This window comes from Syngnathus acus, chromosome 13, assembly GCF_901709675.1.
Source record: "Syngnathus acus chromosome 13, fSynAcu1.2, whole genome shotgun sequence".
Lineage (NCBI taxonomy): Eukaryota > Metazoa > Chordata > Actinopteri > Syngnathiformes > Syngnathidae > Syngnathus > Syngnathus acus.
In genome coordinates this window covers 12212889-12238917 of record NC_051098.1, presented here as the reverse complement: position 1 = coordinate 12238917, position 26029 = coordinate 12212889, and the positions used below count along the sequence as shown (strand labels likewise).

The window sequence follows — 26029 nt, the reverse complement described above, 5'->3', positions numbered from 1 at the left end:
CTGATGAGCCGTGATTGGTTGTAACCTGAGACCTGGCAACTGTGATGTCATTTTCAGTCGACAGCTAGTAGCAAAATGGCCGCCTCTGAGATGGGTGACACATATTCCACAAACACTATATTAATCAAAATACTGTTTAGACTACTGTGAGCACATACAACACCTTTGAGTAAAAAAAATTGTTTTAGGTTGACTTCCCCTTTAAAATTGACCTCATAGCAGATTTCTAAGCCAGGATCCTTCCTCTGTTGGCAGTAAACCTCGCAGCACCAATGTCCCGGTCAACACGTTACCATCAGACCTGCAATCTGGACCGTTTACTGCACTCAGATCGGGGACAGGAAACACGCCTGTTCACCAAGCGACAGCTGACCAGTGAGTGAATCGACATTTCATGAAAAAGGCATCGGTACAACGGAATATTTGTTCTTCCAAACCATTAGCGACTGTCTTAGAGTTTGTGTAAAGTTGTCTGAAATTCCTTGATAAGATAAAAAGTTTAGTAGCATCTGAAAACCGGGTGCAAAAATGCCAACCAAGACTGTAAGGTGCTTCTGAAATACGAAGTGCTTTAGAAACTGTCATGAAACCAAAACAGGAACCGATACTACCCTGGTATGCCCCAGAACCATATTTTCTAGTTTTATTTTTGTCGTTGTTCTCTCTTCTAGCGTTTAACGCTCAGGATTTCCCCCCTCACGATCTGTCACGCAAACAAGTTTCTATTCTCAGCACAAAAAAACTGTTTGCAGTTTTTGTTCCGTTCTTGACGTCTATGGTCTTCAATGATCGATTGATGTAAGCAGTTTTGGTCAATGTGACTTATTGTATGGTTGAATGATATCATTTTTATCCCTCCTGTAGGAGTGCATGCAGATCCCAAGCGGTGCTTTCTTTATCCTGTTCAGGTTGGTACTATTTTTAGAAAAGCAGTCACAGAAATGACTTCTAGATTTTTTTTGAAACAGCAGGGCAAGCTGACTCCAAAGTGTAACTGGTTTGACTCCAACAAAGCATACACACCACTATTGACTGCAAAGCCTTTAGCAAACACACGAATGAGCACATCTTGTGCGTCATTAGAATCTCCAAAAGGTTCTGATGAAAAGAAACTAGTTCAACCAGGTTTGGCCTGACAGAGCACAATTAATGTCATAATTAGATTGTTCAGAGTTCACAATTTGATTGGGCATTGCACACCTCACTATGACGCTGTAGGTATTTCATTTTACTGACTGAAAAATGATTGGGAGAATGATTGGAATAATATATGACTATGAGTCCATTTCACGTCATGTTGATATGTCTCTTTTTTTTGTCAGACTGCGGCGAGGTGGACCCTCAGAATCGTATCGTTGGGGGTACGGATGCTGTCATAGAGGACTCACCATGGCAGGTGAGCCTGCAGCAGGGCGGCCAGCACACATGCGGAGGCTCCCTTGTGTCGACACGTTGGGTGATCACCGCAGCTCATTGCTTCGCCGGGTAAGTACTTTGGCTGTCATGTGACCATTTGGCAATGTCGTCATAGTCACACCAGCACCTTTTGTTTTCATTGTGGGCCCTGCAGCAGTAAAAAGGAGCTGAGTCGCTGGAAAGTGGTGTCGGGGAAGACCTACATGGGGACTCTGGGAGGTTCTTCTGTTGACAGGATCATCCTGAATGGAAATTATGACCCAGCTCGTAATGATTATGATCTAGCGCTCATGAGGCTTGCTAGTCCAATCAATGTGGGAGGTAAGAAATCGTTAGAACTACTCATATGGCTGCCCTCTAGTGGCACATGTATGCTAGAGCAGTTGGGTACAATTAAATTGTTTAGGTGTACCTAATGAAGTGTCTGTCAGATCAAATATTGACCAAATACAGAAAGAAATTAATTTTAGTCAATTTCATTAGTGTAAAGTAATTTTCAGCTTACATTTTCCAGTGAGCCGCGTACCAGTTTGTCTTCCTCCAAAAGCCCTCGACCTTTCTCCCTCGGCCTCCATGGTGGTAACCGGTTGGGGCTACCTGGAGGAAAATGGTAATTCTCATGACAAAATATAAACAAGCCGTGTGTTCCTCATTGCTCATAATAATCCATCCTCTCACGTTGCCTTCAGGGAACATCTCTCCGGTCCTGCAGAAAGCCAGCATCCCTCTCATTGCAAGGAGCAAGTGTGCCAGCCCCATCGTGTACGGAAGTGCCATCACCGATAGGATGATCTGTGCTGGCTTTCTGGAGGGGAGAGTGGACGCATGTCAGGTAACCACAGCATGAAAACCAGATTTTTTTTTTTTACGGAATGAGTTCAAATGTGAGCGCTGCATCACATCAGGGAGACAGCGGAGGGCCATTGGTGCATTTAACCTCATCTAAATGGTACCTGATCGGGGTGGTGAGCTGGGGCGTCGGCTGTGCCAGGGAGAGGCGTCCTGGGGTCTACAGCAATGTGGAGGAGATGCTCAATTGGATTCACAGCGTCATGGAGGTAAAGCAGACAGTTCATCACAAAGTGATATAGTTGCTGGAAAAGCTGAATATACAAATTTGGTGATTATTCTTTTACCTTACAGAAAAACCCATGATGACGTTAAACTCGACAAGGTACTGCAAGACAAAACCGCAAGTGAAGATTTGGTTTCCAAGTGGCGAGAGACAAATGAATGCGGAATGAGGAGCACGTACATTGATGCTTATTTCAGGTTGTGAATGTGTGATTCACCGGATTGCACGGGATATCCCAAGCAGACATTATCTTAACTGCACAAACTATGTTAGATAAATGTCTGCATAGATTTCATCCAAGCATTCGACGTAGGCCTACTGAATATTCTAATGAGCCATTCTAGAATTGGTGGACAATTTAAGAACAGAACTTGGAAAAAAAAAAAACTACCATGACTTTTTTTTTTGTCAATTAAAAATAAAACAGGTAACAAACCATATATATTATATTGTCCAAAAACAAGCAAAATGAAGAGAGTACTTAATAATTTTTTTTTGTTCTTCTAGAAGGCTACAAGTGTTTTTATTGTGTCTATTTTAATAATTTCAGGGTGATTACTATAATCTTAAATATATTTGTTCTAAAACAAAACGTTACAACAATTAGAGACTGACAAAAACTGTTCCCTAAATCATACCCAAAAATAATATTCACAACATTTGTATTTGTTAAATTTGACATGCAAGTTGGTCATCAAAAGGCAATGACAATAGAGAATTATTTAGGAATCATTTTTTACTAGTTAGGTTTTTTTTTCTTCCCTCAGGGAAACTTACACAAGTGTCCTCCAATCCTGGAATGTCCCTTATCTTACTTTAATGACTTGCAATTTATTGTGTATGTGCTATGATGACATCATACACTAGCTATGATATGATATCAAGTCTCACATAGGGAACAATTCAGGTTAATGTCTTTTATTAATGCACTGGTTGAAATCATTGATGGCAATGCTTCAGTTGCGTCATTTTAGCATATAGTAGAATAATTCAACCAAGCACTTTAAGTCTAAAATGGGAATTACTTGACATCACCCAGGTAAATAATTCAAGTAGATTGAAATTAAGTTCACTGAAGCATGAACTCACTCGGTTTTTATATTCCGAATCTGTTCCCAACCACTTCTTCATATCTGTGCACGTTGAAGGTTTAGTCATGGTAACACTTGTAGGAATACAAAATAAAATAAATATAGTCGTAGAAGTAGTTGGTGATTAAATAAGACTGGCTATGTGATAAGCAGTAAAATATCGAATGAAAAACTGATGTCATAAGAGATAATTTTGCTGTGCCCATCTTACTATTTGTATGTTTTTGTAAATATGTGAGTAATAAAGACTTGCCAAAATTGTAATGCACTCACCAAACACTTCATTCAGTACATAACTTACCGGTTACTTTTTTTAATATATATATATTTTATGTTTTAAATATGTCATGTCGGAAAAAAAAGTAATGCTTTGAGCTGCTTTACACAATCAAGATTTTAGTGATAACTTAACAGACGAAATTGGATATTTTTTGTTCTATTTGGTTCTCTTTGGCACACCCTGACCCGATGACAACAGGGCAGTTCTCTTATATAAACTATGAACAATAAAGGAGCCAAACAATCATTGCGGGTCAGATTTCACACTGCAAGTAGAAACCTGAAAACATCTTTAACTGTGTATTGCAATTTTCAGTCTTATCTGGAACATTTTCCTCTGCGGGGATCAATTTAACTCCCACTGTTTTGACTTTTGGAAGAAAAAAAAAACCTACAAATCAAAGGTTGTATGCAACATTTTTAATATCCGGCTTTATCTATTCATTAAAACGGATGTAATTAAGAACTCTTAATGATCCTACTGTTTGGAGCGGTAGAAAAACCTTGACATGCAGCTTAGAGGCTCTTAAAGCAACATACGTAGATCCATAACAGCATTTAAACTTAAGTGTGTAGCCAAACAACATTAAGAACAAGACCTTTTTTTTTTTTTTACAGCATGTGGGAAGCAGCTAGAATTATCTCCTTGCACGCTGGGCAGGGCCTTTAAAGGGATCATCCTGGATTAAGGGGAAAAAAAACAAAAGATAAACAGCTGAGCGTGGGAAAATAACAAAAGCAAAGGTTATCTGGTTATGAAATGTGTAGAAGACGAAACGTAGCACTGGTTTACCTCATCGTCACTGTCATCAAAAGTCACTCCTTTGGACGTCTGACTTTGACTCTGAGAGCCCTGACGCATGAACGATGACGACGATGATGACGGCGTGGTTCTGAGGTGATTAAGAAGAGACGCTGATTTGAACCAACCGTTTAAAATGGCATGTTTGGAATAGGAGGCGAGGGCAAAGCATGGTGCAGATAAAAAAAGAAAACTGATAAACTGATTTGTCAAGAAAAACAAAAATACCTGGAGGACGGCCGAGCTTTCATTACAGGTACCTCGTCATCTGAGTCATCAATGGTTAGCTGAAAAAGTGGAAAAGGAGAGATGATATTAAAAAAAACAAAAAAAAAACCAAGATGTGAACTATGACTGGAGTGTCTGCCTTACATCATTTTCTGCATAAGATGCGGTCGATGTGTTCCGAGAAGGTCTTTGGGACGGTGCTTGAAATGTTGAACAAAAGGACAAAGTGGAGGTCAAACTTGAATGCTATGTAACGCTAACACACAATCTCGCCCACCTTGCATGATGCTTCTGCTCTGGCTCGTCATCGAGGTTTTCTTGGAAGCTCCTCGTGTGGAGGATTTTGGCTCAGAGGCTTTAGCACCTGCTGGGTGACAGATGATTTCAAATCAAAAATATTCGATACAACTTTTTGTAATCTTCTATTGTTGCTTTCTTCTTTGTGACAAGTCCTTTTTATTATGTAGCTTTGTAAAGTTTATGAAAAAAAAAAGGCAGACTACTTCAAACTATTCAACATTTTGAATACAGAGCATCTTATTCAAATAGAGACAAATATTTTAGAAACCTCAAGAAAATAACAGGGCTGGTGTGCATAAGACAAGCGTCCCCTAATGTCTAGGAGGAGTATGACTCAACAAACTCAAATAAAGCTAGATTTAAAAAGATACTGTTTCCTAAATTCTCTGCCTGTTGATTTTATCTTCCTTAAGATCAATTACTACTTTCCCAAGAGCCATGGCTTCACCATATTGTGAAAAACGGAAATAAATGTTAGAGTAAACCTGTGCATCATCAGCTGAGGACTCACCTCTCCCTCGTCCCCGCCCTCTGGCCCCTCGTCCTCTTCCTCTGGCAGGTGCGACATCCTGGTCGGAATCCACGTCGCTAAGCGGGTCTGACATGTTGATGTCCAGTGAGGTCTCTCCACGCTCCAAGCGGTGAGCTTTGGCTCTGTTAATCGCCTAAAAGTGACGGGAGAGTGCAATGGATGTAAACATCTCAAGGCCGCCATTGATCAGCTTACAAACCTCTTTGATTTCATTTTCTTCCTCCGCTGTGGACTTTTTGGACTCTTTGAGTTGCTTGATCTGAAGCACACAGTAACACACTTATGAGCTGGTTTACTGCCACCGAACACACTTTTCGTTGAAATGCCGAGCGCTGACCTCGGTGTCGATCTCTTGCTCTGAGATCACACTCCGGCCCTGGAGGTGGCGCTGCGTCTTCTCCAGCTGGTAGGTGATCAGCTCCTCGATGGCGTCTTTCTCGTCTTTGTCTACAAACTCCTGAATGGCTTTGCCCATGCCGTGTTCAGACAGGAGGGACAGTTGCACCTTCTGTGGGGTAACATGGAAAACATTCAAAAAGAAGATGATGCAGAAAAAAGTTGTGCTGATTTTACTCCATTTTATTTTGTGTGTTTGTATTGCACCTTCTCAGTAGCTTCAAAGTACTGCTTCACCAGGTCCTCCACTCTCAGCCCCTCAACCGCAGTCGTTTTTAGTACCTTGCTGTAGTCGACATTGAATTCATCTAAGGAGAACACATGCAGGGCATTTAATGAAATGGCGGACCCCGCTGCTGCTGTGTACAGTATCCAATTTAACCTTTGACTTCCTCCTTTTTCACTCTACATCGCAGAAAGTGAATGAGGTCTTTGGGGTTAGCCACGCGGTCCACGTATTTCTGACTGAAGCGGGACGTGTTGAAGGTCTCAAATCCGCCGGTGTAGTCCACCTGAGGAGAAGGTTCATATATGAGAGAGGAGTGGATGCCAGTTTTTTGGGAGCGGCTTGAGCTAACCCTGAGGCGGATGAGCGGTTTCTCGGGGGTGAGCGGGCATCCCAGTCGCTCCCTCTCGGCTTCTTCGAGCAACTCGTTGACCTGCAATGCAGGCGCAGATAACAAAACATTATTTGTAGCACATAAAGAATTTATGATCTCGGCACATTATGGGGCTGTGAATCGTCGCTACCTTGGCGTGGCAAAGGCTCTCCACCTTCTTTATGACATTGGGCGTATCCGACGTGAACACATCCTGGTAATCTGAGAGCACCACATCTTGGATTAAGAACTGGCGCACCGTCTTCAGCGGGATCTTCTGCAGGTTCATTTTACGCCCTTTGACCCTCAGCAAGCCTATGTGTCTACACATAAGAAGAGTGATATGGCCGCTACAGCCTTTGACAATAGCTTGCATGAAAGTATGATTTTGTTACTTCTTGGTCGCCTCGCCAGGAGACAGCGAGGTGGCTACGGAGCTGCCGGGCTGCGTTACGTAGAAGAGCTGCTGTTCGTTTCTGCTCGGCGCGATCAGACACTCGTGCTCGTGACCCCACACCACCAAGTCGAGGAATTCATCCAGGAACTGTTCAGGGATGTAGTTTGTGGGGCCGTGCTTACTCCTGGACACATAGGCATAAAATGATGGGCAACAATTTATTAGAGTGGTAATTGTCAAAGTGTAGCAAATGAAGTCGTTCCATACCTGTTCTGGTGAATAGCAAACAGGTTAAACCACTCGTCCTGGTCTTCTTTGGGACGCAACATTGTCACCTGATTATTTACAAACATCCTGTACAGACGCTCATCTGGGATGGAGCCTACAAAAACGCACCACGCATACATTAACACAACGCATCAAGACTTTAACATAAGTTGGGAACGACACACGTACCAAGACCATATAAAGCCAGCTTGCTGTTGCCTTTCTGCAAAAGGATGGGGCTGATCTCAATTTTCTCCACCGACTGAGAGTGACCGAAGTGGTTCACGAGCCCGGACGCACTCAGCAGATCCAACGCACACAAACCTTCAGCCTTCAAGAGAACACCACCACATTAGACAACAAACATGCGAATCTTGTGAGTCCAGTGATTCCTGCCATATCTGCTGTAAAAGCAATGCTTTGGCGCCAACGTATGAACTACATTGAAGTGAGGGGAACGACTTCCTTTGTCAAACCATATAGATTAAAAAAAAATGTGTTGCCGCTATTGCAAACTGTAACAGAAGAGACTCACCCCGGTCGGGTCGTCGTGGTTACCATGAATGCTAAACACGGGAATGGAGATATTTAGATTTTCATCCTGATAATTAACCCAGGGGAACCTGAATACACAGAGGAAAACATCACATGGTGTGCATTGAACAGGACGTGGAAGGAAACATGCCAATGGACTTACTGTGTAGTGTTGAAATTAACCGTCTGGTCACTGAGTATGTTGAAGTGTATGGGCGTGTCTCCCATGCAGTATTTTCTCAGCATAGTGATACACGTGTGGAGGCATCGGCGCGTCGGCTTGTTTTCATGGAACAAATCACCTCCAAGTAGGATGAAATCCACCTGGAAGCAAACAAGGTTCTGTATTTCAATTATTTTCTATGTGAAAACATGGAGGCAAACGAATACCTCTTAGACAGTATAATTAATAGGCGAGTGTTACTTGATTTGTCTTGGCACATTTCAGGATCTCGTCGAATGCGGTGTAGGAGTCGCCGCCGCGGACGGCGTCTTTTTCCAGGTATCCGAGGTGAATATCGGTAGCAATCAGGATCTTAAAGGTGTCCTCATCATCCCTAGAGAGATAAACACTCAGTCAAGTCCTGGATGTGCACATAGGCTATATATAAACACGATCCATTAGGAGATGCAACATTATTCTAACAAAGGACAAGCACAATTACAGTACAAAAGATTTTACTGACATTTATAAAGAAAAATATTTTTATTGAACTTACAAGGCGTTGTCTGAAGACATGACACTGACAAAATGATCTGCTCACACGAGATTGAAATCCTTGCTGTATAAAGCACAATAAAACCAGAATTAAATGAAAATACTTTTGGATTTCAGCGTCCATCTACCTATCCATCTATCTATTTAGTTTCATGGAAAGCAACTCCATCAGAGTTAACTAAAGAAATGTCTTTAGCAAAAGCACAGCTCCGTTATTAGCCTTCCATCGATTATACAGGTGCTGTTCTAGCTTTAATACGAGGACGATTCTAATTGCTAGCACTAGCTTTATGTTTACATTTATAACTGAACATCTTCAACTTTAAAGTGTTCGCTGTTAGATAAACGTGCTTGTATGGTGTAAATGCAATAAACATTCACAAAGTAATTAAAATCACTCACCAAGCACTTTTAGAAGACCCAAAACATGCTGTGAAACTCCCGGCAAGTCTAGCTAACCCACGCCTTCATTCTTCGTGGTTGTGGGTATTGTAGTTTTATTTTAAAGTATCGTCTGCATGAAATACGCAATATCCGTTTAGCGAAAACTACACTTCCTGTAAGTAAATATGTGTGTTCGATTTAAGTACAGAGACAAACCGTTGAAACGCGCATGGAAATTTGTCCGCAACGACACATCTCACGGGTTACGCGTAGTGGTAGAACACTCACACCCTTTTAGAAACCACGGTTAACTGAGCACAAATGCCTTTTTGTTTTTGTTCTTGTTCTACAAGATGAGTTAACATCGGGGTACAGCTGTTGATTTAGTTTTTTAAATATCCTTACCACTTTGTGACTTTTTGTGCTTCTTGGAACGACTGCACTTCATGGCGAATGTGTCAACAACATCTGCTGTTGCTGGAAAGTCCGCGCGAGAGGTATCTTAAACGTGCTCAAAACGATCTTAAGTCACAATCCTGCTTGTCGTTGATGTTTTTACAGCTTAAGACGGATAATGCAGGGATTTACAATATATATATTTTTAATGTTGCATTGCTCCTATTGTGACGACGGTGTTATGTAGCATTATCCTTTATATTGGTGTTAATACAGTTCTGATATTAACATGATTGCAGAGGTTGCATCCAGTTCTTCATGGAGCTGCGAGTGACTGCCAGCCATTGCCGTCTTATCAGGAATACCCCGCGCCCCGGCCTTTCATCAACCCACCAAGTGACGTTCATGTACCCCATCGACCTCCATCACCCAGCAAAGGCTATCCTGAGACCAACAGTGCAGGTTATTTGTCATTTTATGCACATCATTTCTGCATGCATTGGTGCACCAGAGTGTGTTTCAGAGCTCCATGGTTACTGCAACATGATGCCACACTGCTTGGCTGCATTGACATCTGCCCTCCGGACCCTCCCCTTGTGTCTGCACAGCCATCTTGTCGGCATTGAGGCATCTCCAGGAAAAGATCCGGAAGTTGGAGCTGGAGAGCAAACGAGACGAACTCGTAAGGAGAGAAACACCGCGTCCACACACCACTAGGATGAGTCTGAGGACCTCAACTAGCCAAACGGTCATGGGGAGAGTGACGAATAATCAGTCCAACTGTAACCAAGGTGAGCGTGATGACGAAACCAAAGGCACCTTATGGTAATATTAACTGTTGCGTTGTTCGTGCAGCGTTAGTCACCCAACTTGCGGCTGCAGAGTCTCGCTGTCTGAATCTGGAGCGTCAGCTGGATCACATGAGGAAGATGTTGCACAACGCCCAGGGAGAGAAGAAGAGCCTTTTAAAACAGCAGGTTAGTAAAATCAATTCAAAATCTTGATATACGTTCATACAACATTTGTGGTTCAAGTTACTGATTTCCTAATTTTGTGTTCAGGTGACCATAAATGCGCCGAGGTCCACGCACGAACAAACCACAACGGAGTCTGAGCGTGTCCAGCTGCAGAAAATATTAAGACTGGAGCAGGAATATCTCAGACTGACACGCACTCAGGCCCAAGCTGAGGTATGGAGGAAAGAAACGATTTAGTACAAGCAAATACTTGGGGAGTGATTCTTTTGTCTACCACTAGAGGGAGCCCGCAGACAACAAGTGGGACTTTATTAAGAATTACTCCTGCCCGTTTTGATGACATTACATCAAAACAGGAAGTCTCAATAAATGGTTCTCAAATTTAAAAAAATTATGACGTCATCTCAGGTGAAGATTCAAGAGTTGGAGCAGAAACTGCAGGAAGAGGAGCACCAGAGAAAGTTGGTCCAGGATAAAGCAAACCAGGTAAACCAGTAATTTTAACATGCTCACCTGCATGGGCTTCTTCACGCTTGTCATCTGTTCCTCAGCTGCAGTCGGGTTTGGAGGTCAACAGAATCCTGCTGCAGTCGACTTCGCCGCATCCCGAAGACAGGAAGTCAATTTTAAAGGTATGTTGGACATAGGAAACTACTAGTTTCTAGACTAACCATATTTATTATTTTTTTTTAGAATAAGTCTTCCCACTGGGAACCTCACTACAAACTGAACCTCAACGATGTACCTTTTGTGACCGGCACGGTAGCTACCATCTTGTACTTCTCCACTTCCTGTCCTCTTTTTAACACGGACTTGAATCGTTGCAGTCGGTAAGCGGCAGCCACTCGGTCCGAGCCAACGTGCAGTCGGTTTTGTCTCTCCTGAAGCGCCACCAGCCTCACCTGTGCAACAGCCGCGTCCTCGCCAGAAACAACAACGCCGTCCGCTCGGGTCGGACAAACCGGCGCCATTCGGACGGTTCCTCTGGCTCCGCCTCCTCCGCCAGTGGGGAGCTGTCGGAACTTCTACAGGCGCTGCAGGAGGAGCTCAGAATGATGAGCTTGTGCGTGCATTGTTTTTTGTTTAATTGTTTAAAAAAGGAAAAAGCACAGATTTCTTTCCCCCCTTTTTTTTTTTTCCAGAGAGCAAGACGAGCTGATGCGCGAGCTGGAGCGCAGTCGTTCTCTGCAGGAGCGAAGACAGCTACAGCGCGAGCAGGAGACCTTGCTCCTCAAAATGGAACGCAAAGGAGAACAGATTAGTAAAATCTACAGGCACAAAATTCAGGTAGGCACACGCGCAAAAACGTGTTAGCCCAAGACATTCGTTTATTTCATAACATTTACATGTGATGTCTATAGATGAGGAAATTAAAAAAGGAGGCGTGCCGGAAGAATCCAACCAGAGTGAGCGCAGTCAAACCAGGAGAAAATAGCAAGCACACTCTCAGGCTGCTCAAGGATATGAAAGCTCTGCAGACATCTTTAACATAGAGAAATGAATACTACAAATGAACCCAAATCCATTTTAAAGTGCATCTTAACAAATCCCTCTTGTCACTTTGGCTCAATGTTTGCTACAACTCAGCTGTGGATTATAAAAGGGTTTACAGACTCGAGACCGAACAGGGGTGTGGAGACTTTTTATAACCATTAAAGCATTTACCTCAACTGTTTTTTTCTGCACTTCAATGCAGTACATTCCACAATCTATAACAAAAAAATGGTGCCGACAAGTCTGCCTTGTGTTGTAAAACCATTCCTTGTGTTGATTGATGATTTTTTTTTTTTTTTTTAGCTTTGACTTCTTAAATAAAAAGACATATATTTGAGAGTGGGGATTTAACTTTTTTTTTTTACAGGTATTACATAATTTAGAATTACTGCATTTTAGGTGCATTAGTGAAAATGTATTTCATAGGTCAATTTAAAAACCTACATATATTAATTTATGAGTAATTATTTGGATTGTTTCCTATATAATATTCTATTTTCTTAAATTTGTCAATTTGGGCTTTTAGCTGTGATAGTCTTCAAAATTGTACAAAAAAAAAACAAAGCACCACTATTGTGCAAGTGTACTTAATGTTGTGTCCCGCAGGTGCCACACGTGAGCCCCTCTCATTTCAATTTAAAAGAGTGAATGAATAATACATCGGTCATAGACTTAAAGTGCCTGTAAGAAAAAATGGGTCAGTCTCCTGTGAGGTTCCAAAACACTTGACCACAGCACATGTGATCATGTGTGCAAATGTCTCAACATCGGTGTGTAACTGGACGCCGATTACTTATGTTGCACCGCTGTGATCAAATCGATTCGTGAACACCCAAAGCAATTTAAGGTGACTTAGAAGAAAAAAAAAAAAAGACTGTGACCTCATTTAGAGTTCCTACAATCGTCTTCATGCAAGTGGCCACTTTTGTTCCTCTCACGACTCGGTATCAGTTATGGGGGTCAGCTTGGTGGTTGTGGGCTCCTGAGGCTTGGACAGTACTGGTTTGCTGGTGTAGATGTCGTCCACTGGTAGAAGAAATGTGACTGTTTTCACTTTGGCTCTGCCGGGGGGGACAAAGAAGAGGAACAGGGGTGTCACATTTTTAGAACCTGATTTTGATTGCAATGTTTTTTTTATTATAATTCAGCTTTCAACCACTAGATGGCAGCATAAAAACAGGAAGCGTTTCAAGCTTGGCCTAGTTTTTACAAAATATATTGTCCATTTTTGGGCAAAATCATTGCTGCACATTGCATCCCACTGACCATCTTGTTATTTTTGTGATAAAAATTCTGAATTCAGCTCAGTTCATCAATGTGCAGCCGTACCTAATGAAGTGTCCATTACACATGCTTGCTCACCTAGTCTTTTGCACACATTCCTGAAGGGATGTCCTGTTTTTCGCTGAGGCCACGTCACTGCTGACAGAGTGATCCGGGTTGCCATTTCCTCCCCGGACCTCCTCCTGTAGACGCCCCCATCCAAAGTGGCTCAGTCGTTCCCAGGGGTCCACTATACCCTTGGTCTGTGTCATCCCAGGTGTGCTTGAGCTCCTGGAATACCTTCGAACTGTCATGACATTTTCTGAGGGGGAAAAGACATGCAAGATAGCAGTGATGGGTTGAAAGTATATATAATTTTTTTTTAAATGATGATAGCTACCTTCACATTCCTTAAATTGTCGCTTTAGAATGGGAGCAGATGCATTTCTCCTGAGATTCCCACTTGGGTTTTCATGCTCTTCCTCTAAAACCCCTTCCTGTGTCTGCTCCTGGTCTTGTTCCTGGTCCTTTGTCAGCACTCGGTTCTGCTCTAACTTCCTGATCTCCTCCCGCATCTCCATGATGACACGGGCCAAGGTGCGGGTTCCCTCCATGGCGCCGCTGCTGCGCTGCCAGAACCAGGGCTTCCCAAAGAGCGCGGCGGGTTCTTGGTGCGGGTCGTGCCCCAGGACCTCGTGGTGCTGCCCGGCGTTTAACATGCTGCCTGTACAATCTCAGTGTGGATCTTGGCTGTGACTACATGGTGCCTATACAGCTGATCCATCTACAGGGGAACAGATCTGCCCGTCGCCCTTGGGGAGGATGTTTTATTCATCAGCACCCGGGTCCAGTTTCTGGAAAACTACACAGGGGACTTTGCACGGCACGGGGGGACCTGAATTCGCTTTGTGGTTCTGAACGCAACACAGGGGCCATTTGCTATCTCTTTAGGTGTAATTTACAAAAATGATTTATGCAGTCCAGTATCAAACAGCAATTCCATGGATGGGGGTCACTTCTGGATAGCATTACCTGTTCTGAAGCAACCTGAGCCATCCACAGTCCAAGCACACCAAAGCTGGTACAGAAAAGACTCGAACTGAAATCAGCTGATTGTGCAAAATCGCCAAATGAAGTGATGAAAATGTGTCAGACTCTGGAAAGTAGAACTGTCATAACATTAAAAATTAACAAAGCACTCTACGGTGCGACCATGACCTGCAAAACATTGACACCTGATCACTTGGATGCAGGACAGTACTTCACTCTAGTCAAGCCAATATATTTTGTGTCACTTGCCTTTCAGTGAAAGTTTCCCTTCTCATCATTTGGATCGCAACAATTAAAAAATTCATCCATTTTCTATAAGGCTTATCATAATTCAGAAGAGTCTATCCAAACAAGTAATCACTCAATGCTAGCTCTTGAACATTAACAAAATTTTATTTAAATGTTATACATAAAATTTTAGTTTTTATCTTTTTTTGTGAAGTCAGCTAAACAAATATTTATATGTATATTTTATTTAAAAAAAGGGAACATTTCAAATGTTTTAAATATTAATATTTCTTATATACAATTCAAAACAGGAAATAATAACAGTAACAATGCATTTAAAAATGTTACAAAACATAACTCTGTTTTCTTTTTTTTTCCCGGTTCGACTTGAAAATGGGCGTGCTGATTTTTTGGGGGGGAAATGTTAGCGAGGATACAAATTAGCACTGTGGAGCTGCTCTACATTCAAACACCGAGCGGACGGGCATTCAGCTCTTGACACGCTTGAGAAAATAACACATTTGGTTTCTTCGCATTAGCTTCAAATATTTTCTTATTTTTGGGGGCCGGGGGCAATTCAAATTTTCTTCTTAAAACATCAAAAATAGAACACAAAGAGAAGCTGAATGCACCTACGGCTCGGTAAGGTCACTGAAAATAAAGGGCAAGGCTGTGGAGAGAAGGCGCATGTGTGTGCGTGTGTTTAAGTAACTTTTTTTTTTTTTGCTTGCCAGTTTTTCAGGGCCGTCTCTGGAGAACCAAAAATAAACAGAACCTACCGATGCATCAGCTAATGCGACGTTCAACGACAGGACAACAGACTAGCACGAGCACAGTCTCTACACACTTCTTCTTCCTTTTCTTCTTCTACTATCAATTGCTGCCCTCACAAAGAACCAAAAGGGAGCATGGATTCCCGATCAGCCGTTCAGAAGCCGCTGTGGCGCTCCGTTCCTGGCTGCCTTGAGTGAGGAATCTGGACGGAAAGAATAATAACGGGAGAGTTGGAACGCTGGATTGACTTGTGTATTGCCCGCTAAAGTTCCAGGAACTTTTATTTGGACTGTCGTTCCTGGAAATGTCACAGAGGAACTTTTGGAGCATGATTGTGTTTGAAATGAAAGACCTTGCTATTTTGCTAGCATGCTAAAAAAAAAAAAAGGTTCAGGGCTGTTGCTATTTTGTTAGCATGCTAGCAAGTTCAGGGCTTGGTGGGCGAGGTTAGCGATGATTGAATGAACGATGGATAATTGAGACAGCAGTTCCCGCACAATGTTTTCTCCAAAAGTTCCATCGGGTAAAACATTTCAACACATGTTGAGATGCCAGCGAATGTTTACGATGGCAAATGAGCGAAAATGAGAGCGATGACATACCGGTCTTAGACAGAGTGGAAAGAGAGCTGTTAGAGAGAGAGTTGGCGCTGGAGGCGAGAACACGTTTTTGCAGCTGCAAAGTTGGGGGGGAAAAAAAAGGACAGCGATGATAACCATGATGGCAGATGATATGAGGGATGAGAAGATGCCTGGAACATCCGCAAAGTTCAAAACAACAAACCTGTTCGTTCATGATGGCGCACAGTTCGCTCAGCATGTCCCTGTAGTGAGCTCTCATCTCCTCCTGGTACTCGAGTTGGTCTTCCTTGATCAGACGCTCGTTCACATCCAACGCCTGGCCGCACGCTTCGGCAAACTGCCTGCATGCACGTCAATTTTCTTTTTTTAAAACACCGGCCATCTTGTCGTTTATCACTGAGATCTGTCCTACCTGAAAATCTCCTTCAGTAGTTTCACCTGGTTATCTGGATACTTCTTGGCATTCTTCTCCTCTAAAAAGGCCCTGGCATAAGCCATCGGCCCCGCGTTGACCTGGATTTAAATAAATAAATAAAGATGACGAGGCAAATCATCAAGTCCAAAACATGCAAGCTTTCGAAGACGCACTTTGGCACTGACGCTCCCCTGCAGTTTGAGCTGCAGTCGGATCATGTCCACCTCTTCCATGTTGCACAGCTGGTTGAGCTCGGAGACTTTGCGGGACATTTCGTCGATGGCCACTTCGATGGGGTTCATCTCCGTGCTTTGCTGCTCCACCACCTGGATGCGCTTTTTCAAGTACGGGAAACTGGAACTCGCTGAGTAAAAAGGCAGAGAAGCGAAATGTCAAACGATGTTTTTTGCATTAGCGTCGTTAGCTTGGTTTGATTAAAAGGATTGTGTTATATTATATTTGGTACACCAAACGGAGAAAATGCTGACTCGTTAAAATGGTGCGCCTCTTGCACTGCTCCTCCACGTCGCCGTGCTTCTTCCCAGAGAGCGTGAAAGGCGTTTCAAAAACAAAGCGGTTGATGTTGTGATGCCTCTCAAAGTCCGTCCTTTTGTCCTGCTGTTCCTTCTCGTCAAAGTAAGGCAGCACGTACGTCACCTGGATGTACGCGAACTTTGGATCCAGGTCTTTGGGGTTGACCTAATGGAAGAAAATAAATAAATAAACAGACTATGAAGATCTTTGTTACCTTCCATAAATAATGACATCACTGACCTTATTGGAATCTTGGATCATTTTGACGTTATCAGCACCAAATTTGTCTGAGTAGAGTTTAAGCAATCTCTGGGAGATCTCGGACAGTCCCGTCAGCTTCGGTTCCTTGTAGATGAACTCCTTGCTCTCCTCCTCCTCAAAGAAACCCTTTCACGCATACCACAATTTTTGTTTCATTAGATTGTTACAGCACACGACCCCCCACCCCCCTCAGGAAAATACAATGTTAAAGGTTTATTTGCCGTAACTTCCGGTCTACTCTCGTTGGTAAGAAGGGGAAAAGCAATGTTTTGATTTAATGGGAGTCAACCGGAGCACAGCAAGCTTCTGACAAACCATCCAAAAGGGGTGAGTTTATCGAGAGGTAATCGTGGCAAACGGAGAGGAGAGGAGCAACGTTAGTTCGCAAACAGACAGACGGACAAACATTGCAACACTTACCGCAATCTTCGTATAGAATATAATAAAATCAAAGGAAGAAAAGAGCAAATGGAGAAATTAAGGACACTAAACTATCTGTGTGGAATCATTTTGAGTATTTTAAGGCTCTTGAAAATGTTGGGCCGATCACGTAATTGCTATTGTACCTAGCTTAAAGTTGAATTTATAATATCCCAAAATAAAACAGATTTAAAAAAAAATATATATATATATCACCTCACCTGGCCATAGAAAGCGACACGATAGTAGCGTCCGAATAGCCGTTTCTCAGAGTTCACCACCTCCGTCACCTTCAGGTAAGAGCGATGGATGTCGTAGTAAAGCTCTGACAGTCTCTGTGGAGAAAAAATATATACATTCAAGCTATCTATCTTTATAACTCTTTAAAATAAGCAATACATCATCTATAAAATTGAAAATAATATTAAAACTAATAAAAACGAAATATTTTCTGAAAAACAAAACTAATAAAAAATAACAAACTTGCTCCAAACAGAATTAAAAAAAAAAAGCCAAAACAAAATAAAACACTGATGAAAAATCCCAAACTATTATAAGCCTGGTCTGCATTGAGCATTTAATTCAGTGGTTCTTTATATATAACTAGAGTGGCTGACCACTAAATCGACCGATCTAGCTAATGATCCTACCTTGAAGTCTCTCCTCTTCTCAAAAACAACAATAACTGGTTTGTTGATGTCGGCGATGAGTTCGTGTCTCTCCGACTTCCACAGATAGTCCACGCACAACTCCAGCTGCTCCACCAAGGTGTCCTAAGGTAGGTAGGTTTGCATTAAGACTGCTCTGTCGGACAAGTACGTACGCAACCTTGAGCTAACGCTGACCTCGGTATATGGAGTGTCTTGTGTACCCGTGTCTTCCTTCATGGCTCCTTCCTCTTTGACGTTAGGGCTGATGCACATGAAGGCCGCCCAGCCCAGAGAAAACGATGCTGGGATTGTGACAATAATGAAAAGAACGTCACGATTGAGTTCATTGAAAAAGAAAAGGCCAGAAGCATACGATAACGGTATATATCTTCTTACATGATGAAACCCACAAAACAGTTGATGTCCACAATTTTGACATCAATAACTTTGAGTATTACTCATTACCTGTCTACTTGTGTTGCTCCACCATTTGTGTTCAGATATCTGATTCTTGACGCCGCGACACCAATACTAAAATCTAGCCTACCTTTTGCGTTTCACCTTTTGTGTTAGCATTAAGCTAGTAGCTTTAAATAAAGTAAAGTAAAATGTTATTGAGTAAAATGTTATTATGGACTATGAGAGCCTTGCAACTGGCTTGTTCTCCATCCTTGGACCTGTTCATGACACTTCCTCCCATAATCCCTTGCTTGTATCATCATGTCCTGACCCAATCGGTCCCCATCAGGCGCACACACTCACGGTCTTGGTCTCGGGAGGTGGTTAGTAAGGATCTACATTTAAAGACGGGACTTTCTTCGGGGGACACGCTGGATATCCGGGCCTTGTCTGCTCTCCAGTAGCCTGTTTGGTGGGAGGGGGAGGGGGGGAGCAGGAGGAGGAGGTTTATATATATATTTTTTGAATGTCCACAAGCAGGTAGGCAGCTTGTGTTCATCACGTGCGTGCAGGGCTATGTCAGACATGAGGTTAAAAATGAAAAAGAATGGACACAGGGGAAGAGGTGACATGCAATATGTTAGTCTCCTAATTCTACTGGAAGTCAGCAGCAGGAATGACAGAACTTTACTAGCAAGGGGATCCATCTTCATTCTCTGTGGCGCCCCAAATCTAAGTGTGTTAAATCCAAACATAGCACACGTGACCCCCCCACACCTTCTCCGCAATGACAGTTGATAGGATTGCACCACCTTGCAGTAACTATGTTAGAAAGACTAGAAAAAAATGGCGGCTTGAAGTGACCATGTCTGAAGAAATGCAGACCGAGTTAAATATGAACAAAACTATTGAGACGTAGCTTTACATCAGCGAGGGTTGGACTAGAACCACCCCCAAGATGAGAGGAAAGTGGTCCATTCCATATGTTGATTTCCGAGTTGGTGTCCCAATACTTCTGTCCATACGTGGGTGAAACATGCCGCGAGAGAACCTTTGCTGGAACTTCTACTCACCCCTCCTCTTTAGCGACTCGGCAATCAGAGCAGAAATGTGGATGTAGCACATGGCGGCCTGAGGGCAACAAAAAGTAAAATGATCATGATTAAAATTCTATTTCAATCATTTGGAATTGAGATCGCCCTCATTCAGGGTTCCGATTTAATTGCGGCTAGTACCTCGGAGAGATCCCCGTTGCGGACGTGGACCTTGGCCATGCTCTCCAACCAGGTGCGTCGCAGCTCGGGCGTGCTGGCGTACGAGTTGGCTAAGCTGTATTGAAGGTCCACCAACATCTCCGGGTCCTTCTCGTGCTCCTTCATCTGCGCCGTGGCCATCAGCACCGTCCTGACCCGTTTGGTCAGGTCTTTGACCTCGGCCGGGAAGGGGGAATTCTGGACAAAGATCTAAAGTTGTACACGAAGTTGCTAGCTGCCACAGAAAAAAAAAAATCTGAGTGGCTTCACCTTGAGTGGAGCATCTCCATTTGCAAAGTTATTTACAATAGCCAGCGACTGCTGAAATCTCGAGCCTCCAATGCCAGCATCGGCGATCAACTGACTCACTGCCTTGATCACCTAAAAGTGTCGGAGAACAGACGCGTTTATTCACAACCGCACTCAAAGGGGACATTAGAAATGATTTTATAGCTCCCGACCTGAAGATGAGAGCGCACTATCGACTTTCCCTTCGTAAACTCAAAGTTCTTTCTCATGACGAAATAGAGCAGCGCCGCCGCCTCCGTCTGGGTGGAGCTGGATCGATGGTTGCAGCATTTGAGGATCTCGTAGCAAAGGCAGCCGCAGAGGTCCGCCTTGCCTTGGAAGAACGCGCTGGGGAACTAACAAAGAAAATAAAAACGTCACTTGTGGTCTGTTGGGGCGGAATCATGTGCTGATATTTAATGAAAACCTTTTGGACAAAGAGCCTGAGCGCAGCAAAGATGTGGCGAAGGGTGGCAGTGGATTGGTTGATTTGAAAGAAGAGCAAGTAGGTGTCCAGCACCTTCTTCATCAGTGCATTTTGTCCATCATCCAATAGCAGCTGCTTCTGAAATCACATGCAAGAGGGATTTTCAGCAAGTCTGGAAAAATCATGGCTGTTTTTCCACCAGGGGGCAGCGGTGTATCACAGACTAACCTAAACAAGGTCACGTTTGGTAATCTGTAAAAATGACACCATTTTCTTTCATCATAATTCAGTGGGTATTGTGCTTCTCCTTTTGTTGTGCTCACCTTGGCCACAAGGGGGCAGCATAAGCAAGTTACAACTATGCTGACATCTTTGCTAGTTTTTCGTGTTTCAGGATGTGCAGTGTTAACGAGAAAACCAACCTTGTGATGATGCACAAAGAGCTCAAGAACATCAAGCACAGTGAGCGCCACCTCAGTAGACAAATTAGCCTCAACATCAGTAGGACTCAGATTGTCCCCATCCTGGATCGTCCCATCTAGACGCCAAAGAAAGAGCCCGGGAATTTCATGACCTGAGTGTATTTTTATTTATTGTTTGGCAGAAATGTCTTACCGCTCTCCATCATCTGCAGCAGTTTGGGGTTGGTGAGGGCGTTCTTGCCCCGGATGATGGGCATGGTTTGGGAACGTGCCTGTCGGTGACCGTCCCCTCCGGATGAAGCCATCCTGGCGGGAAGATAAGCAGATTTGATTTGGTCAGCATTGACCAACAAATACTTTAACTGGACTATTTATTAGGAACGCCAGCACAAGTCACACAAAACAATGAGGAGCATGCGCAAAACAGTTACACATAAATATATAACACGGTGGTCACTTCACAGATGAATAAATACAAAAAAAAATATTTTTAAGACTGTTTTTGGACAATTCAAGTCGTTTGTGTCCAAACGAATCCGGTGTCATAGTGGCTCAAGCGGCAAGAGGCTGGTTACCATTGTGGGAGGAGGCTTGAGGGCTGGGAGGGATGGTTAGGGACCTTCAGGGTGCCATTGGCGTGGGTGGACTGGGCCAGCTTTAGCGCCGCTGCTAGCTTCCTGTTCACGAGCCAATCACATCACAGCTAACATTAGTAGGGCTTAGTGTGTGAAAACATCTGTGTAATGCAAAATCGTTTTTTTTTTTTACTGGCAAGAATCTACAGTAATAACGTGTATTTATACTGACTCAAGTATGTTAGTTGTGAGTAGAGGAGTGGGAATGCAGGGGAGAGGTGAATACCGGTTAAATCGTTTAGCGGAGCAGCTTAGTAACCGGATCCCAACAAACAGATGTTTAAAATGCACAGTGCTGCTGTTTGATGCCTGAATAAAGCCAGATCACATGCTGATGCAAAAAAAAAAAAAAGAAATGCTCTGGTCAGATGAATGGAAAAGCAAATAGAGTGCAGTGTACACACAGCATGCATGTATGTAAATGGCGACATGCCCATTTCATGCCAAAACAATCCATCAACGCAAAGCATGCAGGTGGAACATGAATATGCGCGTGTCAATAAAAGAGCAATTCGCTCATCGCTTGAAATAATATCTGAACGGCCGACAGATCATTTGGCTGCAAACGGCGCCAGTGTCATTTATCCCACGGCAACTTGAACGGGCGCCTGCTCCGAGTCAGCCGAGCATCAAACGGTAGCCAACAGCGAGGCAGACGTGCGTCGCGTCGCCCCCTTGGCCCGCTATCACAGACGAATTTTAAGTAGCTCGCAGCCTCCCAGACAGACATCTGAGAGCCAGCTCGGTTTCCAGCTAGCTTAACGCTCTCGTGCGGTATAAGCCGCGTGTTCCCTCAACCCGCGCGGCATCGCTGAGCGTTGGAGCTAATTTAATTAGGCGAGGTGGAACCGGAAGATGGAGTGGCTCGCTTCCAATAGGATCGCAAAAAACGAATATAGCGAGGGGGCGGGGGGGGGGGGCAACCCCCACGGCATGCTTGCCAAATACTCCGCCACAATATCCAGCTGTGCTTCACACACAACAGCGAGACGGCCCCTCCCCGTTTTCATCGCTCTCGTCTCGGGCGTGCGCACGCATACGTGGCGCACATTAGCTTCACCTGTGGTTGTACACGCTCCATGAATAATACACGCTCCAGTCGTCATGCGTGTAGATGTTGACTTAATGTGTGCGCTGTGCTTGCGATCAAAAAAAGAAGGCGTACCTGGCGATGTGGCGTTTGCCCATGAACCTGAAGTGCTGCAGACAGAGCCTAAAGAAAAGAAAGGCACAAAAACACAACGCTTCAAAAACTGAACGCATTCCTCAGCGACCCTCATTTGCATTTTCTCAATTAGTGCGCCACACTCTGGCCGCATAATCCAACTCGTTACTTTTGTCCGAGTGCCCTCGACAATGAAAAGAAGAGAGGGGCTTACTCTAATATTTTAAAGAAGTCTGAGATCTCCTGGTGGATGGCCCGGTGCCAGTAGGAAACCAGCACATCTGAAAAGAAATCAATAAATATATATATATATATACTTTTTTTTAAATAAAAAAATAAAATAAAAATAATAAAAAAGACAAGGTAGTCTTGGACTTTTTTCGGCTCGTGAATAATCAGTGCTTGGTCTTTCCCGTTCACCTTCAGAGATAGTTTTCATGATGTGTAGGAAGCACATGAGAAGGCTGCGAGTCTCGGCCTGGTCCAGTTTGTCGCAGCGAGAGCCGTAGCCGATGAGCGACTGGGGACGAGCAAACTGAGCGCACGAGAGGAGGAATCACAAATTGTCAACGGCAAAAGATGGAAAAAAAAATAAATCATCTGAAGCATTTCTCACCTTCTCACATGCATCCATCTTCTCACTGTTCCTGTCACTGTTGCTTGGGTTGGAGTCTACACTGATCAGGGAGCCCCGAGAGTCGGCCTGGTTGCCCGGAGCAACTGTCAGTGCCGACAAAGCTAGTGGGAGAGCGTAGAGGAGGCTTCAGTGACCTCATTCACACATTTTTTTTTTTTTTTTTTTACTCGAGGCGCACACTACCTGTAATGGAGTTGAGCACCTCTTTCGAGAAGGAAACATCCACCGAGTTGCCGTGGCAAGTAACGGGGAGCGTGCCACCGGCCACGCCTCCGCCGACGCTCAGGTCGTCTCGAGAGCCCTGCGAGTCAGCAGATGGGCTTCATTTAAGTGAACCTTTCAGATTTGTATTCAGAATTGAAGTGTCCTTTACCTGATCGCTGGAGGTCAAATAAATGGGGAAAAGGTCCCTGAGGAAGAAGCGAGGCATGTTGTCCAGAATCAGACCATACAGAGGCAGGTAAAGTGATGCGATTCTTGCCTGCTTCTCCTGCAAATAATCATGAGAAGAACACACCAACTGTGATTTTTTTTCTCCCCGTATTTGTCATATGAGCTGTTTTTTTGGTTACCTTGGTGGCATAGCGGGCATCCAGAGAGTGTTTGGCCATGAGGGTCTTGAGAGTGGCCAAAGCCAGGTGCCTGAGGTCCTGCTCGTCCTGCAAGGCCAGTCCCAGTTCTCGTAATAACAGGCCCGTGAGAAAGTGCTTCCTGCAGAACTCTCCGGTCAAGTTGTACTCTGGCACCGAGGCTGGAATACAGCAAGCACATTTGTTATTTTCCCGTATTTATTATTATTATTATTATTTTTTTAATGATCTAAAAATGTTTTTTATTCATTATTATTTCATTTTATAATGTTTTGGACACACAAACAAGAGTGTACATATTTACCATGAGTACTTTGTGGCTCTGGGGATGCATGGTCTGATATGGAGACATATGTCAACAAAGAGGTGACAAGGTGGGGGGGGGGGGGACAAATTGTTAACAGACGGATGATAGGGAGGGGTGTGATTTTGAACACAAATGGAAAATGGCTCTGTCTATTACCTGTGATGCGAGCGGAGGGCAGGGGCAGGCTGAGGGGGATGTAGTGCTCGTGGTTGCACACTTCTCTCAGAAACTCAAATTTCAACTCGCACAACACCTGAGGAACACATGAAAAGATTAGACTTGTAACACAAAGAGAACTTTGTTGTTGTTTGTTTTCGAGATTTGACCTTGCTGTCAGTTGCAGTGATCATGTTGATGTAGTTGCTGATTAATTTGAAGGTGAAACCTCGGTCCATCAGAGTGAAGCAACGCTGCGGCGACAAAATTCATAGCGTCATGTGGTAGTTGAAGAATTTTTGGGGTTTGTAAAAAGAAAAAAAACATTTATACACGCAATAGAAAATGGATGAATCGAGTCAAATCCCACCTTAACGAAAGCCGCCACCGCCGAGTTGGCGCTGCGCGACTCCTCCGCCAGGTCTTTGTACTTCCAGAAGATATGTTCTGACACCTTTTCCACCAGAGTCTCCACACGGCTCTGATAGGATGACGGGAAACGCTGCGGCCTGGGCAGCTGGCGCAAATAAACGGAATATCACCCAACGTTGGCGTAACACATCATATCACTACGCCACGACTTACCTTTACTTTATCTCCATCAACCAAATGTTGGGCCATGGACTTGACGATGAGTTCAAAGAAGAACCAAGAGAACTGCAAAGAGATTGCCGTCCATACATTTGTATTTCGAAATGCACTTGCTGAAGCTTCGAGCGACTTACCTTCAAGACATTCTTAACCGCTGCTTGCTCGTTGCTCTGCAGGTCAAAGGTCATGCCTTTCGCCAACTCCTCATGCACTGTCCTGAAGCCGTGGGCTTCTGATTTGAACACGTACTACACAAACAAACACAAAGTTAAAAACAATCAAATGTATGTGAGCTAATATCAATCGAGTCAGGCGGTTTGAGAAGTGTGTCGCATTCCCCCCCGTGAATAGCGGCTCACTCCATTCATGCTACAGTGAATTACACCCCTCTCCATCCTTTCCTTTTCACAAAGAGGACACACACAGAGAAGTGAATGTCGTGCCAATCTGTTACCACGGCAACTCCACTTCCATTTAGCGCCGCGAGCCCTCCCGCCATTTGTCTCTGCCACAAGCTCGTCCAAGTTCCGCAGCGTTTTTACGACACTGCGGCCAACATGAAACGGCTCTTGTGGTTCCTCTTGCTCGCCGGGCTAATTCTTTTTCTGATCTCACCCCCCTCCCCTCCCGCCCCCTTCCGACCTCAAAACAAACAAGCCTTGTGTTTCTCATTGAGACGTCTCTATGCCCCACTCAATTAGCTTCTCTTCTTCTTCTTCCTCCGCATGCGTGTTTGCATACTTCTCCGGGCGCGTGGCCGCCAGCACACGCCTGCCGGCACCTACACAGCAAATATCTGCACATGCAAACACGTAAAGCCCCTATTCCCTCCCTGTGTGTATTTTTCCTCTCTGCAAATCAAACTGTCTGCGAAGTCGTTCCGCAGCCTGGTGGAAATCGAAAGCTATCGTCAAGTGATCGCCACGTGTGAGGCACACCTGCTCCCGAGGATCATTAAATGCATCCTACAAGCGAGCCTTACCTTAATATACGAGTGGAGATAGTGATCAAGGTTTTCCTCGTGGCACTTGGAAACAATGTGAACCAGCACTCTGGAAATAAAAATAACATAATAAAATAATGCCCCATCAGATGGCA

At 43.9% G+C, this 26029-nt stretch overlaps 5 protein-coding genes across 16 annotated transcripts in view; 2 read left to right on the top strand and 3 right to left on the bottom strand.

Annotated features, from left to right (window-relative positions):
• tmprss4a (transmembrane serine protease 4a) overlaps nt 1–3843 on the top strand; it is an 8108-nt gene extending 4265 nt beyond the window's left edge. For both annotated transcript variants that reach the window (XM_037267810.1, XM_037267809.1), the window contains exons 6-13: nt 256–375; nt 865–908; nt 1323–1485; nt 1571–1737; nt 1931–2026; nt 2106–2248; nt 2322–2474; nt 2560–3843. In XM_037267810.1, coding sequence (XP_037123705.1) covers nt 256–375; nt 865–908; nt 1323–1485; nt 1571–1737; nt 1931–2026; nt 2106–2248; nt 2322–2474; nt 2560–2571 — 898 coding nt within the window. In that variant the 3' untranslated portion in view covers nt 2572–3843. The remainder of the gene's footprint in view (nt 1–255; nt 376–864; nt 909–1322; nt 1486–1570; nt 1738–1930; nt 2027–2105; nt 2249–2321; nt 2475–2559) is intronic.
• Nucleotides 3240–9164, bottom strand: mre11a (MRE11 homolog A, double strand break repair nuclease). Of its 2 annotated transcripts, none has more exons than XM_037267804.1 (20): nt 9037–9164; nt 8636–8712; nt 8341–8473; nt 8080–8240; nt 7918–8005; nt 7572–7713; nt 7383–7497; nt 7114–7299; nt 6870–7041; nt 6698–6778; nt 6502–6631; nt 6327–6427; nt 6061–6231; nt 5923–5982; nt 5703–5856; nt 5169–5255; nt 5036–5100; nt 4892–4950; nt 4655–4754; nt 3240–4541 (listed from the first exon to the last, which is right to left on the bottom strand). In XM_037267804.1, exons 2-20 carry the CDS (start codon nt 8653–8655, stop codon nt 4500–4502), a joined length of 2067 nt encoding a protein of 688 aa, XP_037123699.1. In that variant the 5' UTR covers nt 8656–8712; nt 9037–9164; the 3' UTR covers nt 3240–4499. The 2 variants fall into 2 exon arrangements, with proteins under 2 accessions (XP_037123699.1, XP_037123698.1); XM_037267803.1 differs by having other exon boundaries at nt 5169–5258; nt 8636–8698; nt 9037–9135.
• An 86-nt stretch (nt 9165–9250) lies between these two features.
• Nucleotides 9251–12155, top strand: cep57 (centrosomal protein 57). The gene is made up of 11 exons (XM_037267808.1): nt 9251–9515; nt 9714–9876; nt 10023–10205; nt 10270–10391; nt 10476–10604; nt 10800–10877; nt 10943–11023; nt 11085–11153; nt 11219–11454; nt 11534–11678; nt 11753–12155. Exons 1-11 carry the CDS (start codon nt 9465–9467, stop codon nt 11882–11884), a joined length of 1389 nt encoding a protein of 462 aa, XP_037123703.1. The 5' UTR covers nt 9251–9464; the 3' UTR covers nt 11885–12155.
• Nucleotides 12156–12303: 148 nt separating this feature from the next.
• On the bottom strand, nt 12304–14688 carry LOC119132485. 2 transcript variants are annotated; one of them, XM_037267812.1, is made up of 3 exons: nt 13549–14688; nt 13248–13470; nt 12304–12946 (listed from the first exon to the last, which is right to left on the bottom strand). In XM_037267812.1, exons 1-3 carry the CDS (start codon nt 13865–13867, stop codon nt 12820–12822), a joined length of 669 nt encoding a protein of 222 aa, XP_037123707.1. In that variant the 5' UTR covers nt 13868–14688; the 3' UTR covers nt 12304–12819. The 2 variants fall into 2 exon arrangements, with proteins under 2 accessions (XP_037123707.1, XP_037123706.1); XM_037267811.1 differs by having other exon boundaries at nt 13248–14688.
• A 105-nt stretch (nt 14689–14793) lies between these two features.
• The window catches only part of dock10 (dedicator of cytokinesis 10), a 36451-nt gene continuing 25215 nt past the window's right edge, over nt 14794–26029 (bottom strand). For 3 of the 9 annotated variants that reach the window (XM_037267796.1, XM_037267793.1, XM_037267798.1), the window contains exons 25-58: nt 25914–25983; nt 25066–25179; nt 24926–24997; nt 24711–24857; nt 24511–24594; nt 24341–24437; nt 24182–24214; nt 23860–24038; nt 23661–23777; nt 23471–23588; nt 23267–23388; nt 23071–23185; nt 22865–22931; nt 22651–22698; nt 21426–21527; nt 21044–21156; nt 20851–20966; nt 20429–20566; nt 20175–20357; nt 19984–20094; nt 19696–19911; nt 19534–19591; nt 18824–18925; nt 18257–18363; nt 18062–18184; nt 17633–17746; nt 17412–17417; nt 16971–17117; nt 16685–16895; nt 16370–16560; nt 16194–16294; nt 15984–16122; nt 15803–15875; nt 14794–15402 (exon numbers count right to left, since the gene is read on the bottom strand). In XM_037267796.1, coding sequence (XP_037123691.1) covers nt 15347–15402; nt 15803–15875; nt 15984–16122; nt 16194–16294; nt 16370–16560; nt 16685–16895; nt 16971–17117; nt 17412–17417; nt 17633–17746; nt 18062–18184; nt 18257–18363; nt 18824–18925; nt 19534–19591; nt 19696–19911; nt 19984–20094; nt 20175–20357; nt 20429–20566; nt 20851–20966; nt 21044–21156; nt 21426–21527; nt 22651–22698; nt 22865–22931; nt 23071–23185; nt 23267–23388; nt 23471–23588; nt 23661–23777; nt 23860–24038; nt 24182–24214; nt 24341–24437; nt 24511–24594; nt 24711–24857; nt 24926–24997; nt 25066–25179; nt 25914–25983 — 3790 coding nt within the window. In that variant the 3' untranslated portion in view covers nt 14794–15346. The remainder of the gene's footprint in view (nt 15403–15802; nt 15876–15983; nt 16123–16193; nt 16295–16369; nt 16561–16684; nt 16896–16970; nt 17118–17411; nt 17418–17632; nt 17747–18061; nt 18185–18256; nt 18364–18823; nt 18926–19533; nt 19592–19695; nt 19912–19983; nt 20095–20174; nt 20358–20428; nt 20567–20850; nt 20967–21043; nt 21157–21425; nt 21528–22650; nt 22699–22864; nt 22932–23070; nt 23186–23266; nt 23389–23470; nt 23589–23660; nt 23778–23859; nt 24039–24181; nt 24215–24340; nt 24438–24510; nt 24595–24710; nt 24858–24925; nt 24998–25065; nt 25180–25913; nt 25984–26029) is intronic. The other 6 variants (XM_037267800.1, XM_037267795.1, XM_037267797.1 and 3 more) reach the window with 6 other exon arrangements.

Bases quoted from the DNA above. Each gene is read 5' to 3' on its own strand.
- mre11a (XM_037267803.1), bottom strand. From the start codon at position 8,655: ATGTCTTCAGACAACGCCTT. The intron at 6,779-6,869 runs GTAGCGACGATT...CCTGCATTGCAG, and splicing joins AGAGCCTTTGCCACGCCAAG to GTCAACGAGTTGCTCGAAGA. The intron at 5,857-5,922 runs GTTTGTAAGCTG...CGTCACTTTTAG, and splicing joins AAGAAAATGAAATCAAAGAG to GCGATTAACAGAGCCAAAGC.
- cep57 (XM_037267808.1), top strand. From the start codon at position 9,465: ATGGCGAATGTGTCAACAACATCTGCTGTTGCTGGAAAGTCCGCGCGA. The intron at 10,206-10,269 runs GTGAGCGTGATG...TTGTTCGTGCAG, and splicing joins TCAGTCCAACTGTAACCAAG to CGTTAGTCACCCAACTTGCG. The intron at 11,154-11,218 runs GTAGCTACCATC...GAATCGTTGCAG, and splicing joins TACCTTTTGTGACCGGCACG to TCGGTAAGCGGCAGCCACTC.
- LOC119132485 (XM_037267811.1), bottom strand. From the start codon at position 13,867: ATGTTAAACGCCGGGCAGCACCACGAGGTCCTGGGGCACGACCCGCAC. The intron at 12,947-13,247 runs GTGAGCAAGCAT...CCCCCCCGGCAG, and splicing joins GAATGTGTGCAAAAGACTAG to AGCCAAAGTGAAAACAGTCA.